The 19,364-nt window shown below is 46.7% G+C and overlaps 1 protein-coding gene and 1 long non-coding RNA gene across 4 annotated transcripts in view; one reads left to right on the top strand and one right to left on the bottom strand.

Annotated features, from left to right (window-relative positions):
• Positions 1-2,143, bottom strand: part of LOC142249341 (uncharacterized) — a 32,923-nt gene extending 30,780 nt beyond the window's left edge. The window contains exons 1-2 of the mRNA XM_075320967.1: positions 2,131-2,143; positions 173-298 (exon numbers count right to left, since the gene is read on the bottom strand). Coding sequence (XP_075177082.1) covers positions 173-298; positions 2,131-2,143 — 139 coding nt within the window. The remainder of the gene's footprint in view (positions 1-172; positions 299-2,130) is intronic.
• LOC142248955 (uncharacterized) overlaps positions 1-19,364 on the top strand; it is a 447,867-nt gene that overhangs the window by 115,804 nt on the left and 312,699 nt on the right. The gene's annotated exons all lie outside the window — the stretch shown is intronic.

Below are 19,364 nucleotides of genomic sequence, written 5' to 3'. Positions count from 1 at the left end.
GTTGTATGTTCTTCAGGTGTTGTTGCAGGTAATGTGGTGGTTGTCTCAGGTCCTGTTGTTGTTGTTGCAAGTTCTGTAGTTGTTGTAGGTCCTGTGGTTGTTGTTACAGATCCTGTGGTGGTTGTTGCAGGTCCTGTTGAGGTTGTTGCAGATTCTGTGGTGGTTGTTGTACGTTCTTCAGATGTTGTTGCAGGTAATGTGGTGGTTATCTCAGGTCCTGTGGTTGTTGTTGCAAGTTCTGTAGTTGTTGCAGGTCCTGTGGTTGTTGTTACAGATCCTGTGGTGGTTGTTGCAGGTCCTGTTGAGGTTGTTGCAGACTTTGTGGTGGTTGTTGTACGTTCTTTAGGTGTTGTTGCAGGTAATGTTGTGGTTGTCTCAGGTCCTGTGGTTGTTGTTGCAAGTTCTGTAGTTGTTGCAGGTCCTGTGGTTGTTGTTACAGATCCTGTGGTGGTTGTTGCAGGTCCTGTTGAGGTTGTTGCAGACTCTGTGGTGGTTGTACGTTCTTCAGGTGTTGTTGCAGGTAATGTGGTGGTTGTCTCAGGTCCTGTGGTTGTTGTTGCAAGTTCTGTAGTTGTTGCTTGTCCTGTGGTTGTTGTTACAGATCCTGTGGTGGTTGTTGCAGGTTCTGTTGAGGTTGTTGCAGACTCTGTAGTGGTTGTTGTACGTTCTTCAGGTGTTGTTGCAGGTAATGTGGTGGTTGTCTCAGGTCCTGTGGTTGTTGTTGCAAGTTCTGTAGTTGTTGCTTGTCCTGTGGTTGTTGTTACAGATCCTGTGGTGGTTGTTGCAGGTTCTGTTGAGGTTGTTGCAGACTCTGTAGTGGTTGTTGTACGTTCTTCAGGTGTTGTTGCAGGTATTGTGGTGGTTGTCTCAGGTCCTGTGGTTGTTGTTGAAAGTTCTGTAGTTGTTGCAGGTACTGTGGTTGTTGTTACAGGTTCTATGGTGGTTGTTATAGGTTCTTTGGTGGTTGTTGCTGTTGTTGTAGGTCCTGTAGTGGTTGTTGCAGGTATTGTGGTGGTTGTTAAAGGTCCTGTGGTGGGTATTGCAGGTTCTTTGGTTGTTATTTCAAGTTCTGTGGTGGTTGTTGCAGGTCCTGTGGTGGCTGTTGCAGGTTCTATGGTTGTTGTTGCAGGTCCTGTGGTGGTTGTGGCAGGTACTGTGGTGGTTGTCTCAGGTCCTGTAGTTGGTGTTGCAAGTTCTGTAGTTGTTACAGGTCCTGTAGTTGTTGTTACAGATCCTGTGGTGGTTGTTGCAGGTCCTGTTGAGGTTGTTGCAGGCCCTGTGGTGATTGTTGTAGGTTCTTTGGTTGTTGTTGCAGGTCCTGTAGTGGTTGCTGTTGTAGATCCGGCAGTTGCTGATAATGCAGTAGTTGTTTGTGATGTGGTAGGTACTGGAGTAGTTACTACTTCAGCTGTAAGAATGGATAAAAAAATTAACATCTTTTTTTGTGAATAGTAATATATACTGTTTCTAATATTCTATTTATTGTTTGCAGACATTGCCTTGGTAAAAGCTCTATGAAACATCCTGAACTATTCAAAAAACTGTACCCAGTGTACCCAGTGGAAACCACTGCTGCGACACTGCACGTGACGCCACTTGCGGTGTTGCAGCTATGTAGATGGAGCCGCCGCTGCACAATGTCCACTACTGGGGCTGGTGTTAATGGCAGCCTGGATATTAGACCCTCCGCAAGCAAGGTCGGGCCGCAGAGGGTAGGTGTAATGAAAGGTGTCGGAAGAAGGTACTCCACACAAGGGGTTCAGTGCAACTGGTTCTTTACTCACTTTCTGGTGGTAACTGGTCACCCAAGGCCGGCTTGTTACACCTTCAGGTCCCCTTTGTCCTAGTGTCAGTGTAGTAATCTGGTACCTTCTTCCCCTGCACCTGTCTTTGGTTGGTGGGTCCCCGTGGCGTAGAGCAACTGGGGGTCCCCATCTGGTGGTTTTCCACTGCTGTCCGTATGACGGTAGCTTGAACCCTGTGGGGTTGGAGTCTCTGGTTCTGTCCCCAGCTCTCTCTTTGCTACTGAGTCTCGGATTTTTAGGGTCAGCGAGGTCCTTGATGGTCCCCTCGCTGTGCAGGTGTTATCAGGCCTGCCTGGAGCTCTATGCCTGACATAAGGTCCTGTACCCCATTGATGCATAGTTCCGGGAGTACGCCACCGTACTCCACTGACAACTACTCTCTTGGGCACCAGGTTACTGTCAGCTCCTTGTCAGTGCGTCTCCTCACGACCACCTTCACTCTCCGACTACTTAGACTCACTGTCTACTGTCTGTCCCTCCCACCTGGTCAACTAGTGGACTGGACTGGCTCCACCTCTAGGTGGCCATCCATTGGTCCGACCCTAGATTTGCACCATTGTATGGGGGATTGTTGGGGAAAACTGGGATTTTGTGAAGTTTGTGTGTGACCGGCAATGGTCTCCTGGGGCCCTAGGGGGTGCCCACAAAAACGCAGCATGTCAATTATTCATGCGTTTTTCACTGCGTTTTTCATCCATTGAGTTCAATGAGATGTTCAAAAACACAATGAAAAGCGCAAATTGCAAATATAGCTGCGTTTCTATGACTAAAAATGCAACTATAAACGCAAGGGGTGGGTAGTACAGTCACGTGTACAGGAAGAGGATTGTACTCACCCAGCATTCCTTGTGTTGGTCCTGCGCATTGTCCGCTCCCAGCTCTTCTCCCGGTACCGCCACCCCTGCTCCGACTGTCTGCAGACTCCCAGGACACGTCAGATCGCTTCAGGACCTGCTAGTGATCAGCTGATGCGGTCACCTGACGGTGTCAGATGATCGTATAAGTCCAGCGGTGAGGCCGGCTTTTTACCGCCCAGCCGGTTTAAACGATCAGCTGACGCTGTCAGGTGACCGCATCAGCTGAATACCGGCGGCTCCTGGAGCTATCGGACGGGAGTCTGCACAGACGTGTGTAGTTTTTTTTTTTTCTACTGATGCATCTGCTGATTGTATAAAAGCCGTTTATACAATCAGCTGATGTGTCATGTGATTCCAGCAAACCAATCAGATGATATTGGATCTGGATTGGACATCGCGGGACCCTCGACCCAGGACTACAGTGGAGGGGGGAGTTCTTTATTTCAATAAAGATGGAGTCACTAATTGTGTTGTGTTGTGTTTTATTTCTAATAAAAATATTTTTCTGTGTGTTGTGTTTTTTTGATCTTTACTAGAAATTCATGGTGGCCATGTCTAATATTAGCGTGACACCATGAATTTCGGCCTTAGGGCCATTTGATAATACACAGCTAGCCCTGACCCCATTATTACCCAGTGAGCCACCCAGCACCAGGGCAGCTGGAAGAGTTGGATACAGCACCAGAAGATGGCGCTTCTATGAAAGCTTTCTGGGACGGCTGTGGACTGGAATTCGCAGCGGGTGGTGACCATTGCTGCAGATTCCAATCCCCAGCTACCTAGTTGTACCTTGCTGGACACAAAAAATTGGGCGAAGCCTACGTCGTTTTTTTTTAATTATTTCATGAAATTCATGAAATAATTAAAAAAAGGGCTTCCCTATATTTATTATATAGCATGCTGAGCGTTGTAGTTCTGCAGCTGCTGTCTGCTCTCCTGCATACACTAGTGGATGGAGTATGCTGAGCTTTATAGTTCTACTCCCCCTGTCTCTCCCTCCAGCATACAGTCCTGGATGGAGCATGCTGAGCCTTGTAGTTCTGTAGCTGTCTGCTCTCCTGCATACACTAGTGGAGAATGAAGAACAGATTGAATAAGGAAATTACATCAGATCTTTTTTTTTTTTTCTTCACCAATCTTTAATGGTATTGTTCACTGATAAAAAACACATAAAAACGCAGTGAACAAAAACGCAGCCAAAAACGCACCAGTTCACGGTAAAAATGCATGTGTTTATTTGATGCGTTATGCGTTTTTGTGCGTTTTTAGCGGCCAGAAGCGCAGCGTTTTTGATGCCACAAAAAACGTTAGGTGCGCACAAATTCCTTGTCACAAATATTGACATGGGTTTTTTTTTTGCTGGTTACTGTCTAGTGAAAATATCATTACCATTCTTGTACACACGTCGCTCCTGAGGCCTTGGAAGGATCTAGTTATCAACCACATTCATTAATGCTCACATCTTAACTTACTTTATGTGTGAACATTCATGCAGATATGGATTTAACTCATGTTAATGCCCGAAAGGTCAAGAATGGCTATAACAAGATCAGCACAGCACAGCCTCAGGCTGGGAACACACTTTGCGTTTCAGCTGCTTTTTGGCTGCGTTTTGAGAAGCACCTTTTCATGCCAAAGTGCCTGCGTTTCGATTTCCCAGCAAAGTCAATGGAAGATGGGGCTTTCTAGAACACACTTTGCGTTTATAAACGCTGCGTTTAATTTGCATATTTTGTGGCAAAAACCATGCGTTCAAAGAAGCAGCATGTCAATTGTTTTTGCCATTTTAGGTGCATTTTGCTAACATTGGAGTCAATGAAAAATGGCAAAAACCAAGATTCCTACAAATTCCTGCATTTTACAAGCTTTTTCATTGCAGAAAACATGCGTTTTGGACTACCAAAACGCATGCTTTTTGATCATTAAAATAATGATTTCATATGTCCCTTTACACACACACACATAATCCGACAATTTAAATTAAGGAAATTAATATTTTATTGCTATTTTGCCTTAAAATATAAAATTACTGCAATAAATTAATAAACAATTTAATTTCATGATTTTTCTTATGAATATAGATTTGATTCTTTTTTACCCATTTTTTCATAGATTTTGACTATTTAAACTTTATTAAGCAGTGTCTTTATGTTCAAAACGCAACTATCAGAACGCAGGTAAAAAGCACTGAAAACGCATCAAATACGCGTCTAATACGCATGCGTTTTCAGCGCTAAATTTCTGAAAAAGGCAACTTTGGTTAAATCAATTAAGCACAAAATGTGCGTTCAAAACTGCAAGTAGGACGACGCAAAGTGTGTTCCCAGCCTTAGGCTTCAGTCTCTATACTGTGTAGAGCCACATAGACCTCATAGACATGAACATATTTCCTGAAAAAAAGAAAATTAAGAAAATATCTATAACACTGATATAAATGCCTAACCCACTGCTTTATAGTGTTTTATGGTGGACATTTAAATGTTTTTCTGAGGCACCACCTTTATATGACTGTCCTTCAGAAGATCACAACACAAAGCACTGAATGTCGGGGTCTGCCATATTTGAAATTAATGTCCTTAATGTGACCGGCTTCATCGGAGATTTACAATAGACTACAACGTGAAAGTATTGGAGTATATTAAGTATATTATACAAGCAAAGGAGACTAAAATGAAAAATAGTAAAAAAATGTACCGTATATATACAAGCGCAAATAAAAACTTTAGTCCCTGTGCGCACACTGCTTTTTTGCTGCATTTTTGGTGCAAAATTGGTGCAGTTTTGTTCATAAACTTCATGCAGCCCTTCCCCAGCAAAGTCAATGAGAAATCTGAAATGCTGTGCGTATGTTGCTTCTTTTTTCTTAAGGGTGCGTGCCTACGATCAGTGTTTTACAGAGTTTTGGACGCAGCTGAAGCATGCTGCGTCCAAAACTCTGCGTTGCACAGTACAAACATATTAGATGGGATTTCTAGAAATCCCATGCCCACTGTGCTTGTTTTTTCCACAGCAAACACTGATCTGCAGTGTGACTTTCCAGAACGCAGCATGTCAATTGTTTGCTGCGGACTCGCATGCGTCTGCCGTAGGAAGAACAAAAGCGAGAGACCACAGTGCACTGAACCCTCATCATGGGTACAAGCAGCTGCGGTCTCCTGTGTTCTCCTGTGGAGGAGACTCGTGGACCCGCAGGTCAGGGCCCGCTGCGTCTAGGACACAGTGAAACCTGATCGTGGGCACATTCCCTTAGGCTATGTGCACACAGTGCGTTTTTCGCGGCGTTTTTGCGCGTTTTTCGGGTGCGTTTTTGGCCTCAAAACTGCATGACTTTGCTTCCCCAGCAAAGTCTATGAGTTTTCATTTTTGCTGTCCGCACACAACTGTTTTTTTAAGCTGCGTTTTTGAGCTTGAAAAAAAAAATGGACATGTCAATTCTTTCCTGCGTTTTTCTGCGTTTTCCACCCATGCAATGCATTGGAAAAACGCAGCAAAACGCAGAGATCAAAAACGCAGCAAAACGCAGCCAAAAATGCACCAAATTGCGGCAAAAATGCATGCGTTTTTTGATGCGTTTTTTCGACGCAGGTGCGTTTTTGTGCGTTTTTAGCGGCCAAAAACGCACAAAAACGCAGCGTCAAAAAAACGCAGCGTGCGCACATAGCCTTACAAATTTTGCTGCAGTTTTTCCGCAGCAGAAAGGAGCAGCATGTGACTTCGTTTCTGCAGGTCCCTGCGTTTGTCCCTGTGTTTTGCCATTGATAATGTTTGAAAAACGCAAGAACAAAAACACAAGCAAAAATGCACCAAAAACACATCAAAAAGCGGTAAAAAAATGCATGCGTTTTTGGGTGCTTTTTTTGGCCAGAGGTGCGTTTTTCTGCCAGAGGGTGCGTTTTTTGCTGAAGAAACAAATCTGCAGTGTGTGCACATAGTCTTATTCACCCCCCCTAAAAAAAATAAACTAAAAAGTTGTAAATATCACAAAATAATACCAATAACGACAATAGAGCCTCAATTAATCAAGCTCATTAACCTAAAATGCTGCCAATTTGATAAGTTCCTATAAGCATCAATTAACAAGGCGTTAATAAATCACAAAAAAAAAAAAATTATTGTCGCCACCATTATAATAACACATTCTAATGAAAATAACCTGTCCTTTTTACTGTACAGTATAGGAAGGAGATAAAAGTAAAACAATAACTGGAGAATATCTGGGGTTTTTTTTATTTTTTTATTCCCCACAAAGAGGCAGTTCTAAAAATTATTCAAAAATATTATGGATACCCCCAAAACAGCACCAATAAAATCTTGATCAAGTCCTGCAGGAAAAAAAGAAAAAAATAACAAAAAAAACCCCCAACAGATCTCACATGACTACACTGACTAAAGCCCACTTTACACGCTTCAATATATCTCACAATCCGTCGTTGGGGTCAAGTTGTAAGTGACGCACATCCGGCATCGTTTGTGATGTATCTGCGTGTGACATCTACCTGCGATCAGGATTGAACGCAAAACCGTTGATCGCAAACACATCGTATCTTTGTCTAGAATTGAGCGTTTTGTTGCACGAACCTAGTCAATTGTAACGTGTGACATCCCTCATACGATTGTGATGTCTGTGGCTATGTGCGCAGGTGTGCGCTCTGCACCGCAGCTTAAAAAAGGTCCGCTTCAGAGCGCAGCTGAAAAGCTGCGTTCTGAAGCACCTCACAATGTCTGTCATTCACTAATCTCTGTCAGTCGGTCACTATCTCTGTTCCTCTCTCTCTGTCCATGTCAGTCTATCCCTCTTACCCCCCTCTCTCATACTCACCGATCCCTGATCCCCGGCACGGCGCTGCACGGCTTCACACTGCTCCGGCGGCTTTTACTATTTTGAAAAAGCCGGCTGCCCATTAAACAATCTCGTATTCCCTGCTTTCCCCGCCCACCGGCGCCTATGATTGGTTACAGTGAGACACGCCCCCACGCTGAGTGACAGGTGTCACACTGCACCCAATCACAGCAGCCGGTGGGCGTGTCTATACTGTGCAGATAAATAAATAATTAAATAATTAAAAAAAACGGCGTACGGTCCCCCCCCATTTTAAAACCAGCCAGATAAAGCCATACGGCTGAAGGCTGGTATTCTCAGGATGGGGAGCTCCACGTTATGGGGAGCCCCCCAGCCTAACAATATCAGCCAACAGCCGCCCAGAATTGCCGCATACATTATATGCGACAGTTCTGGAACTGTACCCGGCTCTTCCCGATTTGCCCTGGTGCGTTGGCAAATCGGGGTAATAAGGAGTTATTGGCAGCCCATAGCTGCCAATAAGTCCTAGATTAATCATGTCAGGCGTCTCCCCGAGATACCTTCCATGATTAATCTGTAAATTACAGTAAATAAACACACACACCCAAAAAAATCCTTTATTAGAAATAAAAAACACAAACATATACCCTGGTTAACCACTTTAATCAGCCGTGGGTAACCTCAGTGACAGCTCAGCTGATCGCGCTACTCACCTCAGTTGCTGCGTGGAGGTGAGAGGAGCGGCGGTGAGTAGCGCGATCAGCTGAGCTGTCACTGGGGTTACCCGCGGCCACCGCTGTATCCAGTGACAGCGGGTAACCTCAGTGACAGCTCAGCTGATCGCGCGGCTGTCTTCAGTTGCTGTGTGGAGGTGACAGGAGCGGCTGTGTCTGCTGCAGCTCCGGTCACCTCCATGCAGCAGCGCTGGAAGCGACACTGGAGCATCCTGGATTACGCCGGACATGGAGGGCTTTTTGGGGCTGATTAAAGTGGTTAACCAGGGTATATGTTTGTGTTTTTTATTTCTAATAAAGGATTTTTCGGGTGTGTGTGTTTATTTACTGTAATTTACAGATTAATCATGGAAGGTATCTCGGGGAGACGCCTGACATGATTAATCTAGGACTTATTGGCATCTATGGGCTGCCAATAACTCCTTATTACCCCTATTTGCCAACGCACCAGGGCAAATCGGGAAGAGCCGGGTACAGTCCCAGAACTGTCGCATCTAATGTATGCGGCAATTCTGGGCGGCTGTTGGCTGATATTATTAGGCTGGGGGGCTCCCCATAACGTGGAGCTTCCCATCCTGAGAATACCAGCCTTCAGCCATATGGCTTTATCTGGCTGGTTTTAAAATTGGGGGGGACCGCACGCCGTTTTTTTTAAATTATTTAATTATTTATTTATCTGCACAGTATAGACACGCCCACCGGCTGCTGTGATTGGGTGCAGTGTGACACCTGTCACTCAGCGTGGGGGCGTGTCTCACTGCAACCAATCATAGGCGCCGGTGGGCGGGGAAAGCAGGGAATACGAGATTGTTTAATGGGCGGCCGTTTTTTTCAAAATAGTAAAAGCCGCCAGAGCAGTGTGAATGCCGTGCAGCGCCGGGGATCGGTGAGTATATGAGAGAGGGCTGCTCAATTCAGTTACTCAGGAGTTTAGCGGTCACCGGTGAGTCCTTCACAGGTGACCGCTAATCAGGATGCGACACAGACAGAGCCGCAGCATGACAATGAAGTCGGGTTAAGTTCACTCTGACAGTGCGGCTCTGTCTGTGTATGCTGTCATCTGCCATTCAGCTCTGCTACATGGCTGTCTGTGTCTGCCGTCAGCAGCCATGTAGCAGAGCTGAAGGGCAGATGACATAGTAAAAACGCATCCCTACACATTACACACGCTTGGCAAGTCAATAAATAAAAAGAAAAAAAAAGGGTGCCCAATGCATACGTCACAGAACACATGATCTAAAGGATCGCACACAAAATTGATCGATTTAACATAGACTACTAACGCTCGTGTGACAGCAAATGAACGACCTACGTGCAATCTCATAAGATCTCGTATGCAACCTGGGCATGTCACATCGCAAATGCTATTGTACAACTAATTGCAACGTGTAAAGCAGGCTTAAGGCCCTGTGCGCACTTACCGGATTTTGCCGCGGATTTTCTGCGGATTTGCTGCATGTTTCGCTGCAGAAAATGTTCATAACATCTCTGCAGTGAATCACCAGAAAAACCTATGGGTAAAAAAAATCCTGTGTGCACTAGGCGGAATTTGACAGCTGCATGTTTTGCTGCGGGATTCCCGCAGCAAAAACAATTGCATGTCAATTCTTTTCCGCACATCGCTGCGGGATTTCACTCCATTGACTCCAATGTAATCGTGAAATCCCGCAGGGAATAACGCAGGCAGCAAATTCTGTGCGGTTCACTGCGTTTTCCTGCGTTATTCCCTGCGGTATTTCGCGGTTTACCTCCGGTAATGTACATCGCTTGCCTGTGGTTTTGCAGGGAAGTGATGTCATTACAGGAAGAGGAAGCGGAGCAGAGAGTGTAAACACACACAGATCACAGACATACACAGACATAGAACACAGACACAGACATAGACATATAGAACACACAGAGAAATCAAACGGAAATATAGAAAACAAAACACGTGACCTCCGCTGTATATTTACCGTCCAGCCAAGGTAAACACACAGCGGCGGCCCGGTATTCTCAGGCTGGGGAGGGAGAGGGGCAGGGTAAGTGTCCCCCGCCTCCCTCCCACCTCCCGCAGCCGAGAATATCAGCCGCAGCTGCCCCGGGACTGTCACATGCATTATGCGGCAGTACCGGAGTGTCCCCGGCTCTTTCTGCTGCCGTGTAGCAGTGGCAGTCAGGGTAATACAAGGAGTTAATGGTGGCGGATCACCGCCATTAACTCCAGGCTTGATCATGGCAGCGTCTATGTGACAGCTGACATGATCAACCCGTAAGTAAAGTGAAAAAAGACACAGAAAAATACTTTATTTTAAATAAAACACAAATAAGCCTCGTTCACCCTTTTATTAACCCCTCCCGAAACAAAGCCCCGTGTAATCCACTGCTCCGGCGTCCTGCGATACTTGCATCCAGCCGCGACTGACACAGACACTGCTGAATGCAGCCTCACAGCGAGACAGCAGAGGTAACTCCAGGGCATTTCCCAAGGCCGGTAATGTGAACTCACTACCGACCGTGAGAAATGCAGCGATCTGTCCTCTATCTATCTATCTATCTATCTATCCTATCTATCCCTCTGTCTGTCTATCTATCTATTCTTCTATCTATTCTTCTGTCTATTTCTCTATCTCAGAATGAAATGACTTTTTTTTTTTTTCAATGTGCTTTATTGCATTGAATGCAATAAAGCACATACCAACCCGCACGCGGCAATACCGCGAACAATACCGCGGTAAAACCGCAGCAAACCGCATGCGGTTTTCGGGTGCGGTTTGCCGCAGTTTTTTACCGCCGGTGCGATAATCTTTGAATACCTGCGGAATTTTCTTGAGAAAATTCCATTTTCCAGTGCGCACAGGGCCTAAAACAGATAAAAAAAACTTAGCCATCATCTTCCTCTGACATCTTCTTCATCATCTTCCTCTAACAGAAGCCAAGTGGAGCTGGGCCTCATAAATGCCAATGTGAGTCTCTGAAGGAGACATGTAAAGCGCGAGTTCGGGTTCAAGAGATGAGATGTTTGCAGTTTTAAATCCCCTAAGGGGACTAAAAAAATAGAAAATTTGAAGTTAAAAAATATCTAAAAAAGACAAAAATTGAATCGCCTTTCCTATTCGCCCATTCAAATTTGTTTTAATAAAAAAATACACACGTTTGGCATTATGGTGCTTGTAAAAGTCTGATGTATCAAAATACAAAATTAATTAAATCAATAGGTAACCACCACTAGAAAAAAAATGGAAACCACAGAATTGTAGTTGTGGAAATAGGTGTCTCCAAAATAGAACTTGTGTAGGGTATGTGCGCACGCTGCAGAATACCTGCAGATATTTTCTACACCTAGAAATTCAACTTGTGGCAGAATCGCATGCTTTTTTTGGCGGGTTTCAGAGCGCTTTTGTGCCACGTCTTTTTTTAGTGTATTCAATGGCTAAAAAATGCAGGACAAAAACGCATCAACAATTGACATGCTGCTTCTTTTTTCTGCACCCAAAACTGCATGGACGAAAGAAGCAACGTGCGCACAGCATTTCTGAATTCTCATAGACTTTGCAGAGAGAAGGATAGGCATGCAGTTTTGGTCACCCAAAAAACAAGGCAAAAACACATCAAAAAACAAAGCATCGGGGGGCGTGGCCTGCTTGCTAATGGCACCGGTCACCTAGCTGCTGAGCTCCAGCCACCTCGACTCCTAACCGGCTCACTGCGGCTCACCAGTGGCACCAATCTCTCTGCACACGGGGGGAAAGTGCTGCGGAGGTACCCAGGAACGTGGCATGCCAAGGGGAAAGTCCCAGAAGAAGCCGTCCCTGGCGAAAGTTACAGACTTCTTCTCCAGCACGGGACGAGGGAAAATGGCAGCGGCATCCTCCTCCACAGCTTCCTCACGCTCATCCAGGAGGGGATCCACAGCAGGCCCAGACTTGGACACAGATGCTGCAGATATACCGCTTACCAAAGGTACAATGCAGAAACTGCTCAGTGCCCTCCGCTCATCACTGCAGCAGGATTGGAAAGATATGGTGGCTGAGCTGAGGGGAGATATCACTGCCATAGGCAGTCGCACAGCACACATTGAAACTAAAATGCAGGAGCTGACAAAGTCACACAATAGCCTCATTGATGCCAATGCAGCACTGGAGGAACAAGTGCAAAAGCTCCATACCAAGGTCTTGGATTTAGAGGACAGGTCCCGCCGAAACAACATAAGAATCAGAGGAATTCCAGAGGCCATACCAGACAAGGGGCTGCAGAGCTTTCTAGGCTCCTTGCTGCAGGAGCTGCTCCCAGACCTGTCTGCAACTGATTTCCTGGTGGACAGAATACACTGAGTCCCTAAACCTAAATCCCTCAGTGCTGATGTCCCCCGGGACACTTTGGCTAGCCTGCACTTTTACAAGACCAAAGAAGCCCTGCTGCAAGTGTGGCGCCCCTGACCTGGTCAGGCACCACTGAGTACTGCACCCCTGCTGGGGACAGTACAATACAGGTAATCCAGAAGGCTGACCGAGGTGTGACTACACAGGCGCATAGTGATCAGGTCTCACACATGTACCTATGATAGGACCCCTGGGGATCCCAGGAGGGGGAAAAGCCTTCGCCTCCACTGGAATAGTGGAGGGGGCCAAAAGCCTCCATCTCCTCTCAAGGGGTGTGGTAAGAGAATCTGGTTGCTAGGTGGCGTAGGCAGGCACAAAAGGGAAAAGAGAAGGAGGAGTAAACAGTCTTGAGTCGGCAGCAGAGTGTGGAGGAGTGAGGAGCAGAAAAGTGAAGCTCAGACAGGAGCAGCAGTGAAGGTCCCAGATGTGAGCCGGTTCAGAGCAGAGTCCAGGGAGCTCCGAGGAGAGCTGACCCCTTCCCCTGGGCTGCTGTAGTCTGACAGCGTCCGCGCAGTGGCTACCGACGGGGGAGAACGGTCAACTAGGAGTGCTACCCGAAATCCATCTTCAGCTAGAGAGAGAGCAACGGAGTGGGAAGTAAGGAGACTGCTAGGGAGAACCAGGCCCAAACGGGCGGCAGATCCCGGAGCGGGGATAGATCCACCTTTCCTTGCTAAACCTGCCGGTGTGGGGCCCTCAAAGCCCACACCACAACAACTAAAAGCCGCAGCCACGTAGCCACAGTTAGGGCCCACAGTTCACAGGAGGCAAGAAGCTGGAGTGATCTGGCCCAGGCAACAAGCACACGGCAAACGAAGGGGAGAGAGGCTTCAGCAACTTCCCTGGGTAACCCCCATAGGGACTAAAAGTCGGGGTTACCCCAAACCACCAAGGGCTAAGGAAGGCGAGTTGGTAGTCACCATCAGAAGTCAGCCTGAAGGATACCTGATTCCCGCCTGGTTCATCCCAGCTACGCCCGGGTTACTCACCCTGCCACCTGAAGTGAGTAAAAACCCTGAAAGACATTCTGCCTGTGTGGAGTTATTCTGCGCCTTGTGGTTCTACGCACCTACACAGGGCCCTGGGGCTTGCCTCACTCTCAGGAGGCTATTCCAACTAACTGCACTCACCATCAGCCCCAGGCATCCCTCAACCTGCAGTGGCGGTCCCCACTGACCGCAATTCTGAGAGTGGCGTCACGACAAGAAGAAGATCTCCTACCTGTGACAAGACTGAGCCGAGTGGAGTCCCTGAAGGTAATGCACCGACACAACACCTGTGGGGCTTCACACAAGCCCTGAGAAGGAGGCCGCCTCTGTCTGAGCAATTCCGGCACCTGTCCATTTTTCCGGATCTGTCTGCAGGAACCCTGGGAAAAAGGAGGGAATTTGCCCCTTATACCAAAATTCTCAGGGATGAAGCTATATCCTATAGATGGGGTTTCCCTGTAAAGATCCTGCTTTTCCGAGCAGGAAACACCCACGTCTGCCATTCCCCACAACAGTTGGCAAAGCTCCTAGCCTCATGGAACATGGCAAATCTCCCAGCCAGATCTCCAAGAGCCACAGGATCATCCCAAAGGGATAAAGTGAATGAAGATTGGTCCGTCGCGTGAGTTATGTGATATGTCTGAGTCGCGGCTGAGACTTAGTTGCTACTTTTAAGGTCCGCTGGTTCTCTTCAACCAGGACCCTGAACCCCCATGGCGGTACATTTCCACCATACCGCAGGCCCCCTTTTTGGGCTTTTTTCTATGTGGACTGATGCTCCCTACATCAGTAATGTTAGTGATGTTAATGTTGTCAGTGTTATCTCTTTCCTGCCTAACCTTCCTTTCTCCTCCCGCAGCTCTAGGCAAGAGACTTTTTTTCATGTACAATGGTATTGAACTGTATGTCTATAAATGTTAGGGGCCTGAACTCGCCAGCCAAGAGATCCATGTTTTGGCGGGAAGTGGTTAAATCCAAATGTGACGTGATTTGTGGTCAAGAGTCTCATCTCCTCCAGGGGGACTCGCACAGGTTAAATAATGCTAAATTTCCTTTCATACTGTTGGCTTGTGGGAAAAAAAAAAGGCTGGAGTATTCATTTGTGTAAAAAATACTGTTGCGTTCACACTACATTCCCAACATTTAGACCCTGAAGGTAGATACGCCATTATTAATTGCTCCATAAATGGATCTAAGTATACTATTGCAACCGTTTACGCCCCCAACTCTGGTCAGATCAGCTTTTTGCGGAGGTTTCTTTCCAAGCTTTCATCCGTTTCAGAGGGTAAGCAAATAATCTGCGGGGATTTTAACATGTTAATGTCCAGCACTCTGGACTGCTCCAATACTGCTGTAAAGAGGAAGGAAAGGAGCACAATAATTTCAGACAGGCATCTCCATGATATATGGAGATACCAACATGCAAATAGGGTGGCACGGTGGCACAGTGGTTAGCACTGCAGTCTTGCAGCGCTAGGGTCCTGGGTTCAAATCCCATCAAGGACACCATCTGCAAGGAGTTTGTATGTTCTCCCCGTGTTTGCGTGGGTTTCCTCCGGGTACTCCGGTTTCCTCCCACACTCCAAAGACATACAGATAGGGACTTTAGATTGTGAGCCCCAATGGGGGACAGTGTTCCTGATGTTTGTAAAGCGCTGCGGAATATGTTAGCGCTATATAAAAATAAAGATTTGATTTGATGCAAATGAGAGGGACTACACATTCTTCTCACCTCGGTTCACCTCATACAGCAGATTGGACTACTTTCTGGTTGAAAGCTCACTTATTTTGGATTGCTCAGATTCAAAAATTGGACTTATAGCTTGGTCGGACCATGCCCCCATATACCTGACAGTCCAGGAGCAAAGCCGCACGCCCGTTTTTACCCGGTGGCGCATGAATGACTCCCTCCTAGCCTGTAGACAAATCTCTGAGGAGTTGCAAGCCGACCTCGCAGAGTTTTTTAAATTTAATGACAACAAGGAGGTGACAGAGGAAACGCTATGGTCTGCACACAAGGCCTTTATTAGGGGGTCATTCATCAAAATTGCCACTAGGGAGAAAAGGAGGCGTCAGGCAACTTCCAAAGCTCTACTGTCCCACATAGCGCTTTTAGAAGCCCACAATAAATCTGCCCCAAACATGTCAACATCTGACGAACTCAGGAAATTAAGAACACAGCTCCGCCAATTGCTGATGGTAGACTATGAGAAAAATTTAAGATCCCTCAAACAGCGGTACTATATGATGGGTGACAGGGCGGGTGCCTTACTAGCCAGGAGGGTTAAAAAACGAGAAATGCAAAACAAAATTGAATACCTCGTGACGGGTTCTAATGCCACAATACCCAACGGAAATAGCCAATGCATTCGCTGATTTTTATCAGTCTCTCTACAACCTTAAAAATGACCCCACTGCCCCAAAGCCTACCCAATCGGCAATTAATTCCTTCTTAAACAATATTAATCTTCCTCGGTTATCTACAGTACAGCTAAAGCAACTAAATTCCCCTCTCTCCCTGGAAGAGGTTCGCCAGGCGGTGATCACAGCCAAAAGAAATTCAGCTCCAGGCCCAGACGGCCTCACTAACTCCTATTATAGGCAATTCACTGAAACCCTGTCTCCTTTCCTCCTGAGACTTTTCTCCTCTTGGCGAGCCACAGCAGATATTTCACGAAATAATCTAGAGGCCATTATAACTACCCTGCCAAAGCCAGGAAAACCCCCTATCTCACCAGGAAACTTCAGGCCAATATCCCTCCTAAACTGCGACTTAAAATTATACGCCAAAATAATCTCAGCTAGAATACATAAAGTCCTTCCATCACTGATTTCCCCGGATCAAGTGGGGTTTGTGACGGGGAGGCAGGCGAAAGATGGGACGAGACGTATGCTGGATCTGATTGCGGTGGCTGAGGGGAGGAAAATCCCCAGTGTATTCCTGTCCCTGGACGCAGAGAAGGCGTTTGACAGGGTGCACTGGGGATATCTGAAATCTGTACTGGCCAAGTTTGGATTTGAAGGCCCCATACTTACCGCCATAATGGCGCTATACTCTAACCCTAACGCCAAAGTTCTGGCATCCGGATTTATATCTCTGAGTTTTGAATTATCCAATGGGACACGCCAGGGGTGTCCGCTCTCCCCTATCATCTATGCCCTTGCTATAGAGCCTCTGGCGCAGACTATCCGTGAATGCCCTTGGATCTCGGGGATTCGAGTGGGGAGTACAAACCATGTGATCAGTCTATATGCGGATGATGTGATTTTATCCTGCACTAATGCAGAGGTGTCCCTAAAACACGTAATGGAGATCCTGTCCTCCTTCGCTCAAGTCTCGTATTACAAGCTTAATATTACCAAGTCCTTAATTTTTCCGCTCTTCCTGCCCGCCTCAACTAGAGCCACTCTTTCTAATCTTTACCCTTTCAAATGAGAAGACGAGGGTATCCCCTACCTGGGTATTATACTGGCCCCGCTACACTCCATGATCCGGAAAAATCTGCTGACCCTGCACACCTCACTGGATAGAGAACTTACTCGCCTTTCTCTTCTCCCGCTCTCTTGGGTGGTGAGAATGCAGACCTTTAAAATGATCTGCCTCCCAAAAATTATCTACTTACTTCGGTGCCTGCCCCTAACAATTCCGCAACGGTATCTCACCAAAATTCATTCGCTAATGAGTAAATTTATATGGGCTGGGAAAAAACCTAGAATAGCCCTGAGATGCATGCATGCCCCGTTAAGTGGTGGAGGAATGGGTATTCCTAATATTCTAACATACCACAGAGCCGCTATCCTGGAACCGGCTCGAGATTGGTGGAGGAATGATTCAGATTTAAGATGGTTACAGATTGAGTACACCTGGGCACAGGTCCACTCCCCTAAACAATTCATAGACTCCCTGCTCCTAACCCCTTCGCCCCCCGGCGATCTTCTACTCACCTCAGCAGCTCTAAAGAAAGCTTGGTCCTTCTGGAGCAAGTCAGTGTCACATGCTTTAGGTCCCAGCATTCCCCTTAGATTGCTAGAAGCCTTCATTCCGAACTTGAATCTTGCCGCCTGGACACGTGGAGGTCCAATCACCCTAGCAGATCTCTATAGTGAAGGCGTCCTACTCCCGTACTCAGAAATGTGTGATAAATTTAACCTTCCCCGACACAGTCTATTCCAGTTTTTTCAAATACGTCACTTTCTTCAGTCCGCTCCTCATCTCCCGGCTCCCACGACAGCCGACCACGCCTCAATTAAAAAATTCTTTCAAAATAGCAAAATCAAAGGCCTTTCATATATCCATAATATGCTAAACTCCCCACAACCGGACAAACAATTGCCGTATATGCTCAAATGGGAAATAGATCTAGCTTCTCCGCTTCCGTCGCAAGAATGGTTCGCGGCCTCAAAATGGATCCACAAGTTCTCTTCTTGTCTCAATCATATAGAGCAATTAAAAAAGGTTCATCTGAGGTGGTACAACTCCCCTACTAAACTGGCTTCTTTTTACCCACATGTGTCACCACTGTGCTGGAGGGGCTGCAACCACAGGGGCACCTTATGTCATATGTGGTGGTTTTGCCCTAAGTTATCTAACTTCTGGCAGGAGGTGTTCAATCTAATCCATGAGGTTACTAGTCTCCGTCTTTCTCCAAACCCAACCTTAGCGGTGCTACACATTGGCTTAGATGGGATCCCGGATCTTTTAAAAAACATCATTTCTCACATTCTCATAGCTGGTAGGTACTGTGTGGCATACAAGTGGAGGTCGGTGAGCCCCCCTACAAAAAGAGATCTAATTGAGAGGATCAACCTACACTGGCTATACGAAACCAACTTGGCCCCCAACCTAGAGAAGAGAACGGTGAGACTTAAACAATGGCACCCGTGGGCCACTTCCCTTTATGCAACGGCCCTCCCCCAGATACAGACACTTACACCATAAATAAATTGATTATGCCTAAGAATGTCTTGTAGAGCTGCTTCCCCCACCCCCTCTCTTTCCCCCCTCCCTCCCTGCTCCTATGTTCAGGTTGTTGTTGTAAGGGATATTTAATGTCCCAGATTGATATTCTGATAATGGCTCGAGGCTATTCCACCTCTTGCTACTCACTGCTCCTGTTCTTGATGTTGTTGTATGAGAAGTGTGTATTTTTCTGAAACTCAATAAAAACCTTTATGATTAAAAAAAAACAAAGCATCCACACAAAGCCTTAATATTTTGGCAATATGTGTTAAGGGGGCTTTACACGCAACGACAGCGCTAACGAGATGTCGTTGGGGTCACGGAATTCGTGACGCACATCCGGCCTCGTTAGCGACGTCGTTGCGTGTGAAACGAACAAACAACCGCTAACGATCAAAATTACTCACCTAATCATTAACACGTTGTTCTAATCTAAAATATCGCTGCTGTTGCAGGACGCAGGTTATTCGTCGTTCCTGTGGCAGCACACATCGTTATGTGTGACACCGCAGGAACGAGGAACAACATCGTACCTGCGGTCACCTGCAATGAGGAAGGAAGGAGGTGGGCGGGATGTTCCAGGTGCTCATCTCCGCCCCTCTGCTTCTCTTGGGCGGCCACTTCGTGATGCCGCTGTGACACCGAACGAACCTCCCCCTTAGAAAGGAGGCAATTCGCCGGCAACAGCGACGTCGCTAGGCAGGTAAGTATGTGTGACTGGGACTAACGATCTTGTGCGCCACGGGCAGCGATTTGCCCGTCATGCACAACTGACGGGGGCGGGTGCTTTCACCAGCGACATCGCTGTAGAGGATAAACTCAGAGAGGCCAAAACCTCCACCTCACCAAATGAATAT

Source organism: Anomaloglossus baeobatrachus, chromosome 8, assembly GCF_048569485.1.
Source record: "Anomaloglossus baeobatrachus isolate aAnoBae1 chromosome 8, aAnoBae1.hap1, whole genome shotgun sequence".
In the NCBI taxonomy this organism is placed as follows: Eukaryota; Metazoa; Chordata; class Amphibia; order Anura; family Aromobatidae; genus Anomaloglossus; species Anomaloglossus baeobatrachus.
Note: the sequence above shows the minus strand (reverse complement) of the source record. Positions and strands in the feature narration are given on the sequence as shown.